Below are 19,682 nucleotides of genomic sequence, written 5' to 3'. Positions count from 1 at the left end.
CATCCTTATGTCTTGAATGTGTTTTTTATTATGTGTGAATATGGAAATCCCTGTACATAAAACTGTCTGCAATCGCATCTCTCCCTCTGATCTAAGATGAATTGCTGGAGGTGTTTACTAAATCTTCTGTTTTTAATCCAGTGAGTCAGAAAAGAAAGCACCATATCCTCCTTTCATGATAGAGAGATGGTAATCTGATGGGATAGATAACTGCAATCCTCTAAAAATAGGTTTCAGATTACATGCTCAAATGTAACATTCTCACATCACCACTGATAATTTCAAACGTAACATTCTCGGACTGTGATCTGATCTATCTGTTAGTGTTGCAACATTAGTTTAAGTACTTAAGGAGCAAAGTAAGGATACTGAAGATAACATACGGGGTCCACTTTGGATAATTTGTGTGGATATTTTACTAAAACACTTGCCTTTATTTGAATTCAAACATTGAGTTGTTCAGAGAAAATAATCCTGGAGGATAGTACACAAATGAAACATTCAAGAACATACAGCATCATCCACATATTTTAATTAGCAAAACGAAACACCATGCTTGTCATTTCAACATTAAGTTAGAATCCAATCTTTCAAAAACCTCTCCGACAGTAAAAAAAAAAGTGCAAATATATACAAAACACTTCATTGTAGCCAGCGTTTTAAAGGACTCATTCCTACTCCTTCAAAGTAACAAAATAAAATATAAAACCAAAAACAATAATTTAGAAAGAAACATTTTAAACAAATAATTATACAAAATATATTTATATATTTATATAGAATTAAGGACTAGGCAGAGCAATCATCAGTCAGTCAATCAGCCAGTCAGTCACAAAGCTACTTCCTCTTCAGACTAAGTTAATAAATTCCATATATCTTTGAAGCTGTAAACAAGTTTGTTACGTTAAATCGATTAAAACATTTGGGATAAACAGACAAAACCAACAAATAAATTAGAATCAATTTATCTGAGACAAATGTTTTTGTTTTTTACTAGAACACAGACTATAATGTAATAGTTCTACAGTATCTACTTAGAAACATCACAGGTTTGCACTCACTCTTTTCTTCCTTACATGTTACAGGTGCTTTTTTATCTTCCTGTTTATACAACATTACAAAACCAGACGTACTGACGTGTCTGCAGTGGCTCTGAGTTCCACAGCCCAATCACCTGCAGTGGCTCTGAGTTCCACAGCCCAATCACCTGCAGTGGCTCTGAGTTCCACAGCCCAATCACCTGCAGTGGCTCTGAGTTCCACAGCCCAATCACCTGCAGTGGCTCTGAGTTCCACAGCCCAATCACCTGCAGTGGCTCTGAGTTCCACAGCCCAATCACCTGCAGTGGCTCTGAGTTCCACAGCCCAATCACCTGCAGTGGCTCTGAGTTCCACAGCCCAATCACCTGCAGTGGCTCTGAGTTCCACAGCCCAATCACCTGCAGTGGCTCTGAGTTCCACAGCCCAATCACCTGCAGTGGCTCTGAGTTCCACAGCCCAATCACCTGCAGTGGCTCTGAGTTCCACAGCCCAATCACCTGCAGTGGCTCTGAGTTCCACAGCCCAATCACCTGCAGTGGCTCTGAGTTCCACAGCCCAATCACCTGCAGTGGCTCTGAGTTCCACAGCCCAATCACCTGCAGTGGCTCTGAGTTCCACAGCCCAATCACCTGCAGTGGCTCTGAGTTCCACAGCCCAATCACCTGCAGTGGCTCTGAGTTCCACAGCCCAATCACCTGCAGTGGCTCTAAGTTCCACAGCCCAATCACCTGCAGTGGCTCTGAGTTCCACAGCCCAATCACCTGGCCCTCACTAGTTTACAAGTGACGTATGGCAGGTAGCCAAACTGTAGGCCTACTTTGGATACGATTACAGATTTCACCCAAGAAACCTGATACCGTGTTGCACTTACTATTTTAACCAGTTTCAAACCCTATGAAATGGCGTTAACCAAGAGGTACTAAGTCAAAATTCAAGATGTTCTCTTTCAGATTTATGATAAGCTATAATTGTAGAAAGAGGCTCAAACATAGCGTTGATACCTGTAACACACCTGCAATGCTGACAGGGCAGCTCTGGCAAGCTGCCAGTCATTTCTGACGGAGTCCTTTTCACACACAGTGGACGGTGAGATCCACACCAGACCTATAGATCCAGATACACTGACCCCATTTCTCTGCACTAAAATAACACCAGGATGTGAAACCTATTATCCTTAATTATCCTCCTGCAGCTCTTAACATGCTAATGAGCTCCAGTTTGATTTGAGAATGTATTTCGCTCAGAGTTCCAAGGCCAAATTCTAAATTGATTTGGTGCTTATCTACAATATGTATCTTCCATGGAGAAAAATAAGTATTTCTTCTGGTGTGGATTTAATGGGTTTTGAAAAGGTATACTAATGGCTCTTTCGCTCCTGGACTGATAAGCAAGCCTAATTATTCTACAGTAATTAGTTAGTTTCAGAGCCATTTAATCTACATAGAAAACAGAGCGTCACTGTGTTTAAGGTCCCAACGCAAAACAACACCCAGCATCTAGACTCTAGAAGGGTTAACACCTGTACATTGATAAACCAAAGTATTGGTTTCATTTACTAAATTGTATTTAATCTTTGGGGACTTGATGGATAAAAAGAACTGTTAGATATACTGAATTTGTATTCAGGATTTGGACTACCACAAACCTCTGGGTTTTAGTAGTAGAAATACATATGTCTTCCATTAGTTATGGGAGAACATTGTAATTTGAGGCTTTATCCTATTCAATGAACAAATATTTTAAAGATGTGTTTGTACCTGAAATGTAAAACATGATAGAATCTATGGTTAACAATGTATTGTAATGTGTGGGTCAAGCCGAATGGCATTATTCAACCCAAAGACAAGAGAGTGATCATTTGATTCTTCCCTGTGCCTCCTTTGGTCTGTCTGCATTCCTCACGGTTGTCACTGAACACGTGATGTAGCGATCACAGTCTTCTTTTTCAGTTATGGATGTGAAGGAATGCTGTTATTTACTGAATGTACGAATGTATCCTAAATGAACCCGGTCCTGTGTGTGAATTGGCATTGAAAAGACTCTTGCAATGGTGTTAGAGACTTGACATATACAGTATACCTGTAGTACAGAGGACATCAACTGTGTTCAGGCACGTTCAGTCAAACACTGTACAAAACAAGAGTTTTCATTCTTGTGTAAAATGAAAATAAATATGAAATAAATAAAGGCAAAACAATAAATACTTAATTGTTGGAGAGGACTGAACTCAGAACCATGTAAATGTACTCAAATAATATTCAGGTATAAGCCTACCAGACTGCGTTTCCTCCCAGCAGAGAGAGGACATGGGTGTGTGTACAGTCAGCTGCTGCACCACTACTGAAAAATACAGAGCTTCTACTGTCTGTCGTGGAAGGAGTCAACAGAGAAAATGGCCATTTACCATCTGATCAGAACCTACAGATCGGCTTACTGCTACTGGCTCTATGGGACCGTAGGGTAAACAAAATGAAGGATGAAGGTCTCCTGGGTTGGAAATCAGTATTCAACACAGTAACCTCTCTCTTCTTCTGAACAGTGCCTAGTATGGTAATGATAACATAGGCAGCAAATAGAGGCTCCCCCCCCCATAAACTACCATGGATGACCTACCAGAAGTGAACACATAAGCAAGTATTTTATTTAGACAGCATTTAAAACATAAAAATCTATCCTGTTATCCCGTCTGTTGTGTTTGGTGTTGCGTTACACATTAAGCTGTCATTTGTAATAATGGCAAAACATCGGGAAGAGAAAGACTATTTTCACAGAACGATTATCGTAAGATAGAGAGTCTCTAACGGGAACTGTGTCTTTTTGGTGTGTAATCTAATGAAACATGGCTGGCTGTTTTATTACTAGACCTATTGCTGTTAATGGATCAACTACTTTTAGGATGTTTGATATGGGTTATACGGGTTGTTTCCACGACAGCAGTAGCCCTGAGTTCTGGACGGGAACCCCTGGGACCCTGACAGATCAGATTCACAGAGGAGCAGACTAAAACAATGAACTAAGTACAATTAGCTGGACAGTCACTAGGGTGGAACGTCCATGAGGAAAGGGCTTCACTTCCTGCTTGACTGCAACACAAAAGGCAAGCTTTAAAACTCTGGACTCTGAGCCATCAGCAAACATCCATTTGGCCCGAATACAAAGTAAAAAGAGAAAGGCGCTTTGTAGCTATGGCATTTGAGAGACGAGGGGGATGGCCACCCCTCAGCCCCAACACACCCCTCAATTTATGTCACTTAATCAGGCCTCTGATGCTTCTAGAATTTGGTGTCTTTTGGCCATACACTGCCTTCCTCCTTCATCACGTACTAGCATTGAAACTCCAACCCTAACACAACAAAACAGAACCTCGAGGCTTTCCTTTGGGGGCTTTGAGGTTATAGTCTACTACTTGTACCTTACCATACTTGTGGTAAAACCCATACATTTCAAGATCAAATCTACAGTCCACACCTAAATGTTACTTTTCAGCATTTTGTACAATTATTATCGCAGACCAAAAGCTACTCTTCCCATGGCACTAGCTTGGCAGTTCAGCACAGTTTCCAAGGCAACTTACTGTATGCCTCTATTGGAATGAATCTGGTAGTTATCCACAGAAGTCCTCTTCCATTAGATTAGGCAGTTACTAGAGTCTGCCATTGAAAAGGCCAGTGTGGAGAAAAAAACTACTCAGAATGTCTCACTGGCAATGGCAGGTAGAGGTTTGAGAGAGTGAGGATATTGGGCACAGAATCTGGTCTGTAGACATTGGGCTCAATGTGCTGTGGTTCGTTGTGTTGATTGTCCAGTGTCTTATGTCCCCCTTTTTAATTGCACAAGCCGTGGATGCTCCAACACAGGTCCGTTCACCAGTTCAACCAAACCCCCATTTCCCACTTCTCTCCCCGACCCCCGACCCCCTGTTCCATCCTCTGTCCTCAGCTGCTGCCCGACATCAGGTTAATGGCTTGTTCCAGTTTGTGTCGCAGCTTGTGTTTGCGGCAGTACCCATCCCTGTCTAGTGCAGTCAAAATCTGAACAGAAAAGTGAGATCATTTTTTTCTCTCAACATTAACAAGTTTATTGCATTACATTTCGGTATCACAGTGTAAAAAATCCTGTTGATTTTACGGTAACTTAATGGTAACATACTGTATTATAAAAAAAAAAGTAACTTACAGGTAACTGACTACCAGTAAGTTACTGTAAAATACAACAAGATTTTATTTCAGTGTACATTATGTACACTTTTAGAATCTGAGGTCAAATAAAGAACAGAGTTGGTCCGTGTCTCCTACCTCCTCTTTGTACTTGTTAATGTAGAAGTAGAGCTCACTGAGAGCACTGAGAGTGTTGAACTCGGTGCCATGGAGACGAGACTGCTCCACCAGATAGGCATCCATGTCCTGGTCACTGATGGTAGGCATCTTACTGATATCTCTGTAGTACCTGACACAAGCAAAGAGATACAAGAGCGCTCAGTGTTAAGACTCTTTGAGAGAAAATTAAATATGACAGCAAATAAGGTAACTGAAAGTGTACCTCTCCACCCAGCTCTTGTAGTTGGGGATGTCTTTAGCGTACAGCAGCTTGTTGGAGGGAGAGTCCTTGCCCAGGCGGTGCTCTGAGGTGGAGCAGGAGTCCATGAAGGTCTGGGCCACCACAGACAGACAGGCGTCTGTGATGCTGCTCTTGTGGATGTCAAAGACAAACTGGGGGTTCTTGATCACGTTCACCCAGAACCGCAGGGGGAGACTGTCAGACAGAGAGAAGGGAGAGAAAGAGAGAGAGGAAGAAAAAGATGGGACCATTACAGGTGAATCTTAAGAGTTACAGTTGGTATTGGAGTGTCACTTGATGCAATAGTTGACAATCCAAAATACAGATTTTAAAAACTACTCAAATAGTTCAGGCACTAAAAGCAGTCATAGTCACACATGGTACAGTTTGGTAAAATCGTATGAATTTCCTTGTGTTACGTTTTAGTCAGGTCCGAAATATTTTTTAGTAAGCGCACAGAAAAGTTTGATTCTTTTAAGTACAAAGTCACACACAGTGTTTTGTTCATGAATAATGATGTATATTTAGAGGTTACTCATTGTAAAGATGCACTTGTAATTGATACTTTTTAGGATGATATCAATATTCTGAATTCAACATGTGGTTAATAGCTAGCGAAGGTAATAGCAGGCTACTGTATGTGTGAACGATGGCTCCTGGAATGATCCCAGTCCCTCCTATTGTGCATCTGTTGTAGAAAGAGGCGAGGATTCTCAGAACAGATGTGCTCTACAAATGTTTTATTTCCTTTTGGATGCAGGGATGTGGTTTTATCTATGTAAAATATGTTATGTATAATAAGGTGAGAGTGTATACATTTTTATATTCGAAAATCATTTTGATGCACTGAGAGAGAGGCGACGATTCTCAGAACAGATGTGGCTCTACAAATGTTTTGTTTCCTTTTGGATGCAGATGCAGGATGCAGAGAGTCAGTTCTGCTTGATTAAAACTACCTGGTCTCCAAAGTCCATGTCTATAGTCTCAATCAACCACACACAATGCAGAGTTACAGCGGTGCAGTACAGCACCGGTTACACGTGCACCTGGCAACGGGCTCGGGAGAGACAAAGGTTGAAAGTCATGCGTCCTCCGATACACAACCCAAACCAAGCCGCACTGCTTCTTAACACAGCGCTCATCCAACCCGGAAGCCAGCAGCACCAATGTGTCAGAGGAAACACCGTACACCTGGCAACCTGGTTAGCGCGCACTGCGCCCGGCCCGCCACAGGAGTCTCTGGTGGCACAGCTGGCGCTGCAGTACAGCGCCCTTAACCACTGCGCCACCCGGGAGGCCAATGATGATGAACAATATTAATAACATTCCACCCATGAGTCCACTAGAGGGCAGCTATCAGGAACACTCTGTGCTTACCAGTTACTCTTCCAGGTGTGACGGACATCAGGGTCAGTGATCTGCCTCTTGTCAGCCTGCTCATCCAGGAAGTCAAACATGTACTTGATGGCCAGAGGGAGGGCACTGCCGCGGTGGGCCGTGCTGAACACCGTCTCAAAAAGGTCATCCACAAACTTCTGCAGAGTTCCCTGTATGGTGATCAGACAAACGGTGTCAACACAGAGTCCAAGATAGGAACGTGTGCCTGGCAACAATACATTATCATGACACATTATGAGACAATCCACTAAAATACACAGTTCAATTAACAGACTACAACGAGAAGAGACCTTGGTAGCCAGTAGGCGGGTGAGATAGATCTCAGACACCATCTTGCTGCCGCGGTCGCCCTCCCGTTGGTCAGCGTGCTCGTGATTCTTGACCAGGTGCCAAAGCTTGGTGCCAGTCTCCTGGTCAGGGGTGATCATGGGGGCCCGGGAGCGCAGGCTGTCTGGGCTGCTGGACGTCCTCAGGAGACTCTCTGGAAACACAACAACACAGATACTGTAAGAGGCTGGGCTTTCATACAGTAGGTATTGAAAAACTGAAAGGGTCATTAATACGTACCATAACGGCTCAGAGAGGGTCATTAATACCTACCATAACGGCTCAGAGAGGTTCATTAATACCTACCATAACGGCTCAGAGAGGTTCATTAATACGTACCATAACGGCTCAGAGAGGTTCATTAATACGTACCATAACGGCTCAGAGAGGGTCATTAATACCTACCATAACGGCTCAGAGAGGTTCATTAATACCTACCATAACGGCTCAGAGAGGTTCATTAATACCTACCATAACGGCTCAGAGAGGGTCATTAATACCTACCATAACGGCTCAGAGAGGTTCATTAATACCTACCATAACGGCTCAGAGAGGTTCATTAATACCTACCATAACGGCTCAGAGAGGTTCATTAATACCTACCATAACGGCTCAGAGAGGTTCATTAATACCTACCATAACGGCTCAGAGAGGTTCATTAATACCTACCATAACGGCTCAGAGAGGTTCATTAATACCTACCATAACGGCTCAGAGAGGTTCATTAATACCTACCATAACGGCTCAGAGAGGTTCATTAATACCTACCATAACGGCTCAGAGAGGTTCATTAATACGTACCATAACGGCTCAGAGAGGTTCATTAATACCTACCATAACGGCTCAGAGAGGGTCATTAATACCTACCATAACGGCTCAGAGAGGGTCATTATAACCTACCATAACGGCTCAGAGAGGGTCATTATAACCTACCATAACGGCTCAGAGAGGTTCATTAATACCTACCATAACGGCTCAGAGAGGGTCATTAATACGTACCATAACGGCTCAGAGAGGTTCATTAATACGTACCATAACGGCTCAGAGAGGTTCATTAATACGTACCATAACGGCTCAGAGAGGTTCATTAATACCTACCATAACGGCTCAGAGAGGGTCATTAATACGTACCATAACGGCTCAGAGAGGTTCATTAATACGTACCATAACGGCTCAGAGAGGTTCATTAATACCTACCATAACGGCTCAGAGAGGGTCATTAATACCTACCATAACGGCTCAGAGAGGTTCATTAATACCTACCATAACGGCTCAGAGAGGGTCATTAATACCTACCATAACGGCTCAGAGAGGGTCATTAATACGTACCATAACGGCTCAGAGAGGTTCATTAATACGTACCATAACGGCTCAGAGAGGGTCATTAATACCTACCATAACGGCTCAGAGAGGGTCATTAATACCTACCATAACGGCTCAGAGAGGTTCATTAATACGTATCATAACGGCTCAGAGAGGTTCATTAATACGTACCATAACGGCTCAGAGAGGTTCATTAATACGTATCATAACGGCTCAGAGAGGTTCATTAATACGTACCCTAACGGCTCAGAGAGGTTCATTAATACCTACCATAACGGCTCAGAGAGGTTCATTAATACGTACCCTAACGGCTCAGAGAGGTTCATTAATACCTACCATAACGGCTCAGAGAGGTTCATTAATACGTACCATAACGGCTCAGAGAGGTTCATTAATACCTACCATAACGGCTCAGAGAGGTTCATTAATACCTACCATAACGGCTCAGAGAGGTTCATTAATACGTACCCTAACGGCTCAGAGAGGGTCATTAATACGTACCATAACGGCTCAGAGAGGGTCATTAATACCTACCATAACGGCTCAGAGAGGGTCATTAATATCTACCATAACGGCTCAGAGAGGTTCATTAATACGTACCATAACGGCTCAGAGAGGTTCATTAATACGTACCATAACGGCTCAGAGAGGTTCATTAATACCTACCCTAACGGCTCAGAGAGGTTCATTAATACGTACCATAACAGCTCAGAGAGGTTCATTAATACCTACCATAACGGCTCAGAGAGGGTCATTAATACCTACCATAACGGCTCAGAGGGTCATTAATACGTACCCTAACGGCTCAGAGAGGTTCATTAATACGTACCATAACGGCTCAGAGAGGTTCATTAATACCTACCATAACGGCTCAGAGAGGTTCATTAATACGTACCATAACGGCTCAGAGAGGTTCATTAATACGTACCATAACAGCTCAGAGAGGTTCATTAATACCTACCATAACGGCTCAGAGAGGTTCATTAATACCTACCATAACGGCTCAGAGAGGTTCATTAATACGTACCATAACGGCTCAGAGAGGTTCATTAATACGTACCATAACGGCTCAGAGAGGGTCATTAATACGTACCATAACGGCTCAGAGAGGTTCATTAATACGTACCCTAACGGCTCAGAGAGGTTCATTAATACCTACCATAACGGCTCAGAGAGGTTCATTAATACGTACCATAACGGCTCAGAGAGGTTCATTAATACGTACCATAACGGCTCAGAGAGGGTCATTAATACGTACCATAACGGCTCAGAGAGGTTCATTAATACGTACCATAACGGCTCAGAGAGGGTCATTAATACCTACCATAACGGCTCAGAGAGGTTCATTAATACCTACCATAACGGCTCAGAGAGGTTCATTAATACGTACAATAACGGCTCAGAGAGGTTCATTAATACCTACCATAACGGCTCAGAGAGGTTCATTAATACCTACCATAACGGCTCAGAGAGGTTCATTAATACCTACCATAACGGCTCAGAGAGGTTCATTAATACCTACCATAACGGCTCAGAGAGGTTCATTAATACCTACCATAACGGCTCAGAGAGGGTCATTAATACGTACCATAACGGCTCAGAGAGGGTCATTAATACCTACCATAACGGCTCAGAGAGGGTCATTAATACCTACCATAACGGCTCAGAGAGGGTCATTAATACCTACCATAACGGCTCAGAGAGGTTCATTAATACGTACCCTAACGGCTCAGAGAGGGTCATTAATAACTACCATAACGGCTCAGAGAGGTTCATTAATACCTACCATAACGGCTCAGAGAGGGTCATTAATACGTACCCTAACGGCTCAGAGAGGTTCATTAATACCTACCATAACGGCTCAGAGAGGTTCATTAATACGTACCATAACGGCTCAGAGAGGTTCATTAATACCTACCATAACGGCTCAGAGAGGGTCATTAATACCTACCATAACGGCTCAGAGAGGGTCATTAATACCTACCATAACGGCTCAGAGAGGGGCATTAATACGTACCATAACGGCTCAGAGAGGTTCATTAATACCTACCATAACGGCTCAGAGAGGTTCATTAATACCTACCATAACGGCTCAGAGAGATTCATTAATACGTACCGTAACGGCTCAGAGAGGTTCATTAATACGTATCATAACGGCTCAGAGAGGTTCATTAATACCTACCATAACGGCTCAGAGAGGTTCATTAATACCTACCATAACGGCTCAGAGAGGTTCATTAATACCTACCATAACGGCTCAGAGAGGTTCATTAATACGTACCGTAACGGCTCAGAGAGGTTCATTAATACGTATCATAACGGCTCAGAGAGGTTCATTAATACCTACCATAACGGCTCAGAGAGGTTCATTAATACCTACCATAATCGGCTCAGAGAGGTTCATTAATACCTACCATAACGGCTCAGAGAGGTTCATTAATACGTACCATAACGGCTCAGAGAGGTTCATTAATACCTACCATAACGGCTCAGAGAGGTTCATTAATACGTACCATAACGGCTCAGAGAGGTTCATTAATACCTACCATAACGGCTCAGAGAGGGTCATTAATACCTACCATAACGGCTCAGAGAGGTTCATTAATACGTACCATAACGGCTCAGAGAGGTTCATTAATACCTACCATAACGGCTCAGAGAGGTTCATTAATACCTACCATAACGGCTCAGAGAGGTTCATTAATACGTACCATAACGGCTCAGAGAGGGTCATTAATACCTACCATAACGGCTCAGAGAGGGTCATTAATACCTACCATAACGGCTCAGAGAGGTTCATTAATACGTACCATAACGGCTCAGAGAGGTTCATTAATACGTACCATAACGGCTCAGAGAGGTTCATTAATACGTACCATAACGGCTCAGAGAGGTTCATTAATACGTACCATAACGGCTCAGAGAGGTTCATTAATACGTACCATAACGGCTCAGAGAGGTTCATTAATACGTACCATAACGGCTCAGAGAGGGTCATTAATACCTACCATAACGGCTCAGAGAGGGTCATTAATACCTACCATAACGGCTCAGAGAGGTTCATTAATACGTATCATAACGGCTCAGAGAGGGTCATTAATACCTACCATAACGGCTCAGAGAGGTTCATTAATACGTATCATAACGGCTCAGAGAGGGTCATTAATACCTACCATAACGGCTCAGAGAGGGTCATTAATATCTACCATAACGGCTCAGAGAGGGTCATTAATACCTACCATAACGGCTCAGAGAGGTTCATTAATACCTACCATAATGGCTCAGAGAGGTTCATTAATACCTACCATAACGGCTCAGAGAGGTTCATTAATACCTACCATAACGGCTCAGAGAGGGTCATTAATACCTACCATAACGGCTCAGAGAGGTTCATTAATACCTACCATAACGGCTCAGAGAGGGTCATTAATACGTATCATAACGGCTCAGAGAGGTTCATTAATACGTACCATAACGGCTCAGAGAGGGTCATTAATACCTACCATAACGGCTCAGAGAGGTTCATTAATACCTACCATAACGGCTCAGAGAGGTTCATTAATACGTACCATAACGGCTCAGAGAGGTTCATTAATACCTACCATAACGGCTCAGAGAGGGTCATTAATACCTACCATAACGGCTCAGAGAGGTTCATTAATACGTACCATAACGGCTCAGAGAGGTTCATTAATACCTACCATAACGGCTCAGAGAGGGTCATTAATACGTACCATAACGGCTCAGAGAGGTTCATTAATACGTACCATAACGGCTCAGAGAGGTTCATTAATACCTACCATAACGGCTCAGAGAGGTTCATTAATACGTACCATAACGGCTCAGAGAGGTTCATTAATACCTACCATAACGGCTCAGAGAGGGTCATTAATACCTACCATAACGGCTCAGAGAGGTTCATTAATACCTACCATAACGGCTCAGAGAGGGTCATTAATACCTACCATAACGGCTCAGAGAGGTTCATTAATACCTACCATAACGGCTCAGAGAGGTTCATTAATACGTACCATAACGGCTCAGAGAGGTTCATTAATACCTACCATAACGGCTCAGAGAGGGTCATTAATACGTACCATAACGGCTCAGAGAGGTTCATTAATACGTACCATAACGGCTCAGAGAGGTTCATTAATACCTACCATAACGGCTCAGAGAGGTTCATTAATACGTACCATAACGGCTCAGAGAGGTTCATTAATACCTACCATAACGGCTCAGAGAGGGTCATTAATACCTACCATAACGGCTCAGAGAGGGTCATTAATACCTACCATAACGGCTCAGAGAGGGTCATTAATACCTACCATAACGGCTCAGAGAGGTTCATTAATACGTACCATAACGGCTCAGAGAGCGGGTGAATGTAAAGGAGTTGGCGATGTTGTAGGCAGAGACCTGCTTCTGGACCAAGGCTACCAAAGACCCATCTGCCACCTGGAGGTGGAGGAGAGAGATCTTTAATCATATATCATCAAATGAAGGACCATCAATTTGACTGTATTCATCTTTGTTTATTATTTTTGTTTATTTTTTTATTTTACCTTTATTTAACCAGGCAAGTCAGTTAAGAACAAATTCTTATTTTCAATGACGGCCTAGGAACGGTGGGTTAACTGCCTGTTCAGGGGCAGAACGACAGATTTGTACCTTGTCAGCTCAGGGATTTGAACTTGCAACCTTCTGGTTGCTAGTCCAACACTCTAACCACTAGGCTCCCCTGCCGCCCCTGGGAAATGTAGATGAGTATTATGTGGATGTGTCCAGCTGGTGATGCTGTCTGACCTGGTAGTGGGCCAGGGTGTTGAGCCTCTTCCAGTCACTCTCAATCTTTGTGGTGACGTCCTCATCTTGAAGGATAATTCTCGTCAGTCTTCCTTGTCGCCACTCTGTGAGGATGGAAAACAACAACAACAGAAGATTGGTTTGGGCGATGATCCGTATCTTCAGTTTCAGCAGGGAATAACTACTAGCCAATGTTGCAATTAGTTACAGCAAATCCTTCACAGTAATAAAGAAAACCTTCACATACAGGGTCCCCACTGTAAACATGAGTATGTCTGTACGAGGCTGTTATTACCACAGACCCGTGTTTCTTAAGAGGCTGTTATTACCACAGACCCATGTTTCTTAAAGAGGCTGTTATTACCACAGACCCATGTTTCTTAAGAGGCTGTTATTACCACAGACCCGTGTTTCTTAAGAGGCTGTTATTACCACAGACCCATGTTTCTTAAGAGGCTGTTATTACCATAGACCCATGTTTCTTAAGAGGCTGTTATTACCACAGACCCATGTTTCTTAAGAGGCTGTTATTACCACAGACCCATGTTTCTTAAGAGGCTGTTATTACCATAGACCCATGTTTCTTAAGAGGCTGTTATTACCACAGACCCGTGTTTCTTAAGAGGCTGTTATTACCACAGACCCGTGTTTCTTAAGAGGCTGTTATTACCACAGACCCATGTTTCTTAAGAGGCTGTTATTACTATAGACCCGTGTTTCTTAAGAGGCTGTTATTACCATAGACCCATGTTTCTTAAGAGGCTGTTATTACCACAGACCCATGTTTCTTAAGAGGCTGTTATTACCACAGACCCATGTTTCTTAAGAGGCTGTTATTACCACAGACCCGTGTTTCTTAAGAGGCTGTTATTACCACAGACCCATGTTTCTTAAGAGGCTGTTATTACCACAGACCCGTGTTTCTTAAGAGGCTGTTATTACCATAGACCCGTGTTTCTTAAGAGGCTGTTATTACCATAGACCCGTGTTTCTTAAGAGGCTGTTATTACCAACCACAGACCCGTGTTTCTTAATCCTGGTCCTGGATTTCTTTTTTGGGGGGCGTTACACCTTTCCCCCCCAAATAATCTTGATGATGTGTTGATCATTTGAATTAGCTGTGTAGTGCTAGACCCCTTTGGCCCCCAGGACCAGGATTAAGAAACACTGCTATAGACATCCATATATACAGTAGGTTCTTACCCAGGTCCATATCATCAGCCTGGGGTCTCTGGGAGTAGGGGATGCCCTTGTACACAGCGTCCAGCAGCTTGTCCTTCACCTGAGTGACCGTGTCACAGTTCAGCACCTTCACCGGGACCTCGGTGCCTGCCTCTCCCTCCGGAGGGATACACATCAGTGTCTGGAGAGAGAGAAACCACAGAGCTGTCAGGACTAGAGGAACTATCTGGGGAGGGAGAAACCACAGAGCTGTCAGTACCAGAGAGGGGACAGGACTACTAGAGCACTGCACTGAGTCTCTTTAAAGGGGAATTCTTCCAGTTGAAGAGAGAGATTTAGACTGCAATTTCCTCAGGTGTTTGTTTTTCATGAATCACTTTAAATGCTGTTTTATCAATCGTCTCCCCCAGAGATATTAACTGCATTGTCGATAATGAAGATTTTATCTGTCTGAAGAAAATCAGTGACGACTACAAGCGATCTGGAGGACACATTTTTTAGCTATCCTCGGGTCAATAGAAAACTGACAAGAGGACATTGATTTAACTACAAACAAAGATTTATATGACACAATGTGCCATAGTTAAAAGGAGGAGATTGAGGATTGAGAGCAAACACATAATATATTTGACCTGTTCTGGCACCCCTTCACAGCTCAACCAGTTACAATATAGTGAAGTCAGGCTCTATTTGGTAAAGTGTCATTATAACAAATTGAGATGCATTCACATTATAACAAATTGAGATGCATTCAGCCTCATTTGCAACTTGCATTGACACATTAACAAACATAGAAGACTGGTGTCAGAATGAGGCCATCCCCTGAATTCCTATACAAACTCTACACAGTGACTATCCTAGCTAATAGATTCTGTATTGTCTACTGGTTAACGTCTTTCTGTAAACTAGTGTGCCATGTTGCTATGTCAGGATTGCCAGACGGCAAACAATGATTTTCTGCAGGCCTGACGGGGTTTCTGTGCTCAGCACTATTTACTCTAGAGCAGAGGTGTCAAACATACTGCCTGAAGGCCAAATCCGTCTCGCGGGGCTGGGAGTCCAATCTGGCCCACGGGTGTTTTGAAAATGACTAAAACCAAATAAAATGATGAATGACAATGGACCTACATTCCTACAGTTTCTTGACTGTGTCCAGCTCACTAATAATCACTGAAATGCTAGACAATCAGGGAGAATCAAAAAAATACAAAACAGATGTTTAGAGGACTATTTTTTATAACACTTTTTCAGTGCGGCCCTCCGAACCTCGTTTAAGACCGAATGCGGCCCTCCGAACCTCGTTGAAGACCGAATGCGGCCCTCCGAACCTCGTTGAAGACCGAATGCGGCCCTCCGAACCTCGTTGAAGACCGAATGCGGCCCTCCGAACCTCGTTGAAGACCGAATGTGGCCCTCCGAACCTCATTGAAGACCGAATGCGGCCCTCCGGACCTCGTTGAAGACCGAACGCGGCCCTCCGGACCTCATTGAAGACCGAACGCGGCCCTCCGGACCTCGTTGAAGACCGAATGCGGCCCTCCGAACCTCGTTGAAGACCGAATGTGGCCCTCCGAACCTCATTGAAGACCGAATGCGGCCCTCCGGACCTCGTTGAAGACCGAACGCGGCCCTCCGGACCTCATTGAAGACCGAACGCGGCCCTCCGGACCTCGTTGAAGACCGAATGCGGCCCTCCGGACCTCGTTGAAGACCGAATGCGGCCCTCCGGACCTCGTTGAAGACCGAATGCGGCCCTCCGGACCTCGTTGAAGACCGAATGCGGCCCTCCGAACCTCGTTGAAGACCGAACGCGGCCCTCCGGACCTCGTTGAAGACCGAATGCGGCCCTCCGGACCTCGTTGAAGACCGAATGCGGCCATCCGGACCTCGTTGAAGATCGAATGCGGCCCTCCGAACCTCGTTGAAGACCGAATGCGGCCCTCCAAATCTCATTGAAGACCGAATGCTGCCCTCCGAACCTCGTTGAAGACCGAATGCGGCCCTCCGAATCTCGTTGAAGACCGAATGCGGCCCTTCGAACCTCGTTGAAGACCGAATGTGGCTCCCAGGGCAAAATGAACTTTCCACCTCTGCTCTCGAGGAATCCCTGATGGAAAAGCATTGATTCTCATTTTAACACAATCTACAACTAGATGCCATTAAGTGACCTATGTTGCCTCTTGAAATAACCAAGGTGCAGTATCCATCTAAAAAGGTCAAAGGTTGTGACCAGAGAGGAGAGAGATCTTTCTAATGTATTTATATACTGGGCATGTACACGTCGTGCTGCCAGTCCATATACAGCCATGAGGAGACCTTTGGTGTGTGCTGGGTGATTAGTACAGTATGCAGCTGGCACATGGTACCACAGACATCTGTACCACTGTCACTCACTGATCATTAGCAAAGTATATTTCCTTCCATGCACTTGAAATAGTTAATAAGTGGGGCATTTGTGATTAAAAACCAATTACACAGCAAATTATAGGAATTCTCAAGAAACAGGACAATCCTTATCATTTGATGAGGTCCAAGGTCAAGCAGGGTTCTGGACATGGGATGGTTTTTGGAGTCTTGGAGGTAAAAGCCTATCTATCCGATCTGAGAATCTACGGTCCATTGGTCCACTTCACAGTACTTTAAAGTATCAGGTCTGAATATCCAATACTGCAGTGCATAAAGCCACCCTATTCACCTTATGTAGCCCCGCCCCACCTATTTGCCTTATGTAGCCCCACCTATTTGCCTTATGTAGCCCCGCCTATTGCCTTATGTAGCCCCACCTATTTGCCTTATGTAGCCCCGCCCCACCTATTGGCTTATGTAGCCCCACCTATTTGCCTTATGTAGCCCCGCCTATTTGCCTTATGTAGCCCCGCCTATTGCCTTATGTAGCCCCGCCTATTGCCTTATGTAGCCCCGCCTATTGCCTTATGTAGCCCCACCTATTTGCCTTATGTAGCCCGCCCCACCTATTTGCCTTATGTAGCCCCGCCTATTGCCTTATGTAGCCCCACCTATTTGCCTTATGTAGCCCGCCACACCTATTCGCCTCATGTAGCCCCGCCCCACCTATTTGCCTTATGTAGCCCCGCCTATTGCCTTATGTAGCCCCGCCCCACCTATTGGCTTATGTAGCCCCACCTATTTGCCTTATGTAGCCCCGCCTATTGCCTTATGTAGCCCCACCTATTTGCCTTATGTAGCCCCGCCTATTGCCTTATGTAGCCCGCCCCACCTATTCACCTTATGTAGCCCCGCCTATTGCCTTATGAAGCCCCGCCCCACCTATTTGCCTTATGTAGCCCCGCCTATTGCCTTATGTAGCCCCACCTATTTGCCTTATGTATCCCGCCACACCTATTCGCTGTATGTAGCCCCGCCCACCTATTTGCCTTATGTAGCCCCGCCCACCTATTAGCCTTATGTAGCCCCGCCCCACCTATTAGCCTTATGTAGCCCCGCCCCACCTATTAGCCTTATGTAGCCCCGCCCCACCTATTAGCCTTATGTAGCCCTGCCCACCTATTAGCCGTATGTAGCCCCGCCCCACCTATTAGCCGTATGTAGCCCCGCCCCACCTATTTGCCGTATGTAGCCCCGCCCACCTATTAGCCTTATGTAGCCCCGCCCCACCTATTAGCCTTATGTAGCCCCGCCCACCTATTAGCCGTATGTAGCCCCGCCCCACCTATTAGCCTTATGTAGCCCTGCCCCACCTATTAGCCTTATGTAGCCCCGCCCCACCTATTAGCCTTATGTAGCCCCGCCCCACCTATTAGCCTTATGTAGCCCCGCCCCACCTATTAGCCGTATGTAGCCCCGCCCCACCTATTAGCCTTATGTAGCCCCGCCCCACCTATTAGCCTTATGTAGCCCCGCCCCACCTATTAGCCTTATGTAGCCCCGCCCCACCTATTAGCCTTATGTAGCCCCGCCCCACCTATTAGCCTTATGTAGCCCCGCCCCACCTGTTAGCCTTATGTAGCCCCGCCCCACCTATTAGCCATATGTAGCCCCGCCCCACCTATTAGCCTTATGTAGCCCCGCCCCACCTATTAGCCGTATGTAGCCCCGCCCCACCTATTAGCCTTATGTAGCCCCGCCCCACCTATTAGCCTTATGTAGAGCCTCTGTAAAGACTCTGCTTCTTTATGAGGTGGATGCAGGTCATATGGGGCTCCACAGGTACATTCAGATTGACGTAGAGGTTGGTTTTCAAGACATTGCTGTTTTAAAAACTGCCCCCTCTTCATATAATGCTTGTCATGTTGATTAATTTTAGGATTTTCTGCAGTTCTGATAGTGTGAAACTATCAAGCTCAACTAAAAGTACCACTTTTGCATGCGCTTGCGTCGTGCGAATGTTGCTGAAAATAGAAGGACAATTGCAACTCGCCGCGATCACCGTGACGTGAATGAAGGTGAATAGCGTTGTCCTGTGCTGAAGATCCCCTACGGCCAGAGATAGAGAGCTCCTCCGAGAACATCTGCTAATCTGATCCCCTACGGCCAGAGATGGAGAGCTCCTCCGGGAGCATCTGCTAATATGATCCCCTACGGCCAGAGATAGAGAGCTCCTCCGGGAACATCTGCTAATCTGATCCCCTACGGCCAGAGATAGAGAGCTCCTCCGGGAGCATCTGCTAATCTGATCCCCTACGGCCAGAGATAGAGAGCTCCTCCGGGAGCATCTGCTAATCTGATCCCCTACGGCCAGAGATAGAGAGCTCCTCCGGGAGCATCTGCTAATCTGATCCCCTACGGCCAGAGATGGAGAGCCCCTCCGGGAGCATCTGCTAATCTGATCCCCTACGGCCAGAGATAGAGAGCTCCTCCGGGAACATCTGCTAATCTGATCCCCTACGGCCAGAGATGGAGAGTTCCTCCGGGAGCATCTGCTAATCTGATCCCCTACGGCCAGAGATAGAGAGCTCCTCCGGGAGCATCTGCTAATCTGATCCCCTACGGCCAGAGATAGAGAGCTCCTCCGGGAGCATCTGCTAATCTGATCCCCTACGGCCAGAGATAGAGAGCTCCTCCGGGAAC

General features: G+C 45.0%; 1 protein-coding gene and 1 long non-coding RNA gene across 8 annotated transcripts in view; both read right to left on the bottom strand.

The window, feature by feature from the left end:
• Positions 1 to 510: 510 nt before the first annotated feature.
• plxna3 (plexin A3) overlaps positions 511 to 19,682 on the bottom strand; it is a 226,275-nt gene continuing 207,103 nt past the window's right edge. For 3 of the 6 annotated variants that reach the window (XM_052481722.1, XM_052481726.1, XM_052481727.1), the window contains 9 exons: positions 14,655 to 14,814; positions 13,452 to 13,555; positions 13,007 to 13,103; positions 7,286 to 7,476; positions 6,975 to 7,144; positions 5,580 to 5,792; positions 5,336 to 5,486; positions 1,769 to 5,071; positions 511 to 1,735 (listed from right to left, as the gene is read on the bottom strand). In XM_052481722.1, the coding sequence (XP_052337682.1) occupies positions 4,976 to 5,071; positions 5,336 to 5,486; positions 5,580 to 5,792; positions 6,975 to 7,144; positions 7,286 to 7,476; positions 13,007 to 13,103; positions 13,452 to 13,555; positions 14,655 to 14,814 (1,182 nt within the window). In that variant the 3' untranslated portion in view covers positions 511 to 1,735; positions 1,769 to 4,975. The remainder of the gene's footprint in view (positions 1,736 to 1,768; positions 5,072 to 5,335; positions 5,487 to 5,579; positions 5,793 to 6,974; positions 7,145 to 7,285; positions 7,477 to 13,006; positions 13,104 to 13,451; positions 13,556 to 14,654; positions 14,815 to 19,682) is intronic. The other 3 variants (XM_052481723.1, XM_052481724.1, XM_052481725.1) reach the window with 3 other exon arrangements.
• Positions 10,174 to 12,903, bottom strand: LOC127912455 (uncharacterized). 2 transcript variants are annotated; one of them, XR_008082800.1, is made up of 3 exons: positions 12,706 to 12,903; positions 10,758 to 11,021; positions 10,174 to 10,262 (listed from the first exon to the last, which is right to left on the bottom strand). It is a non-coding gene; the product is annotated as an uncharacterized LOC127912455 (long non-coding RNA). The 2 variants fall into 2 exon arrangements; XR_008082799.1 differs by lacking the exon at positions 12,706 to 12,903 and adding an exon at positions 12,343 to 12,654.

Source organism: Oncorhynchus keta, chromosome 27 (genome assembly GCF_023373465.1).
Source record: "Oncorhynchus keta strain PuntledgeMale-10-30-2019 chromosome 27, Oket_V2, whole genome shotgun sequence".
Taxonomy (NCBI): Eukaryota; Metazoa; Chordata; class Actinopteri; order Salmoniformes; family Salmonidae; genus Oncorhynchus; species Oncorhynchus keta.
The sequence above is the reverse complement of the archived record's forward strand: the minus strand, read 5'-3'. Positions and strand labels throughout refer to the sequence as shown.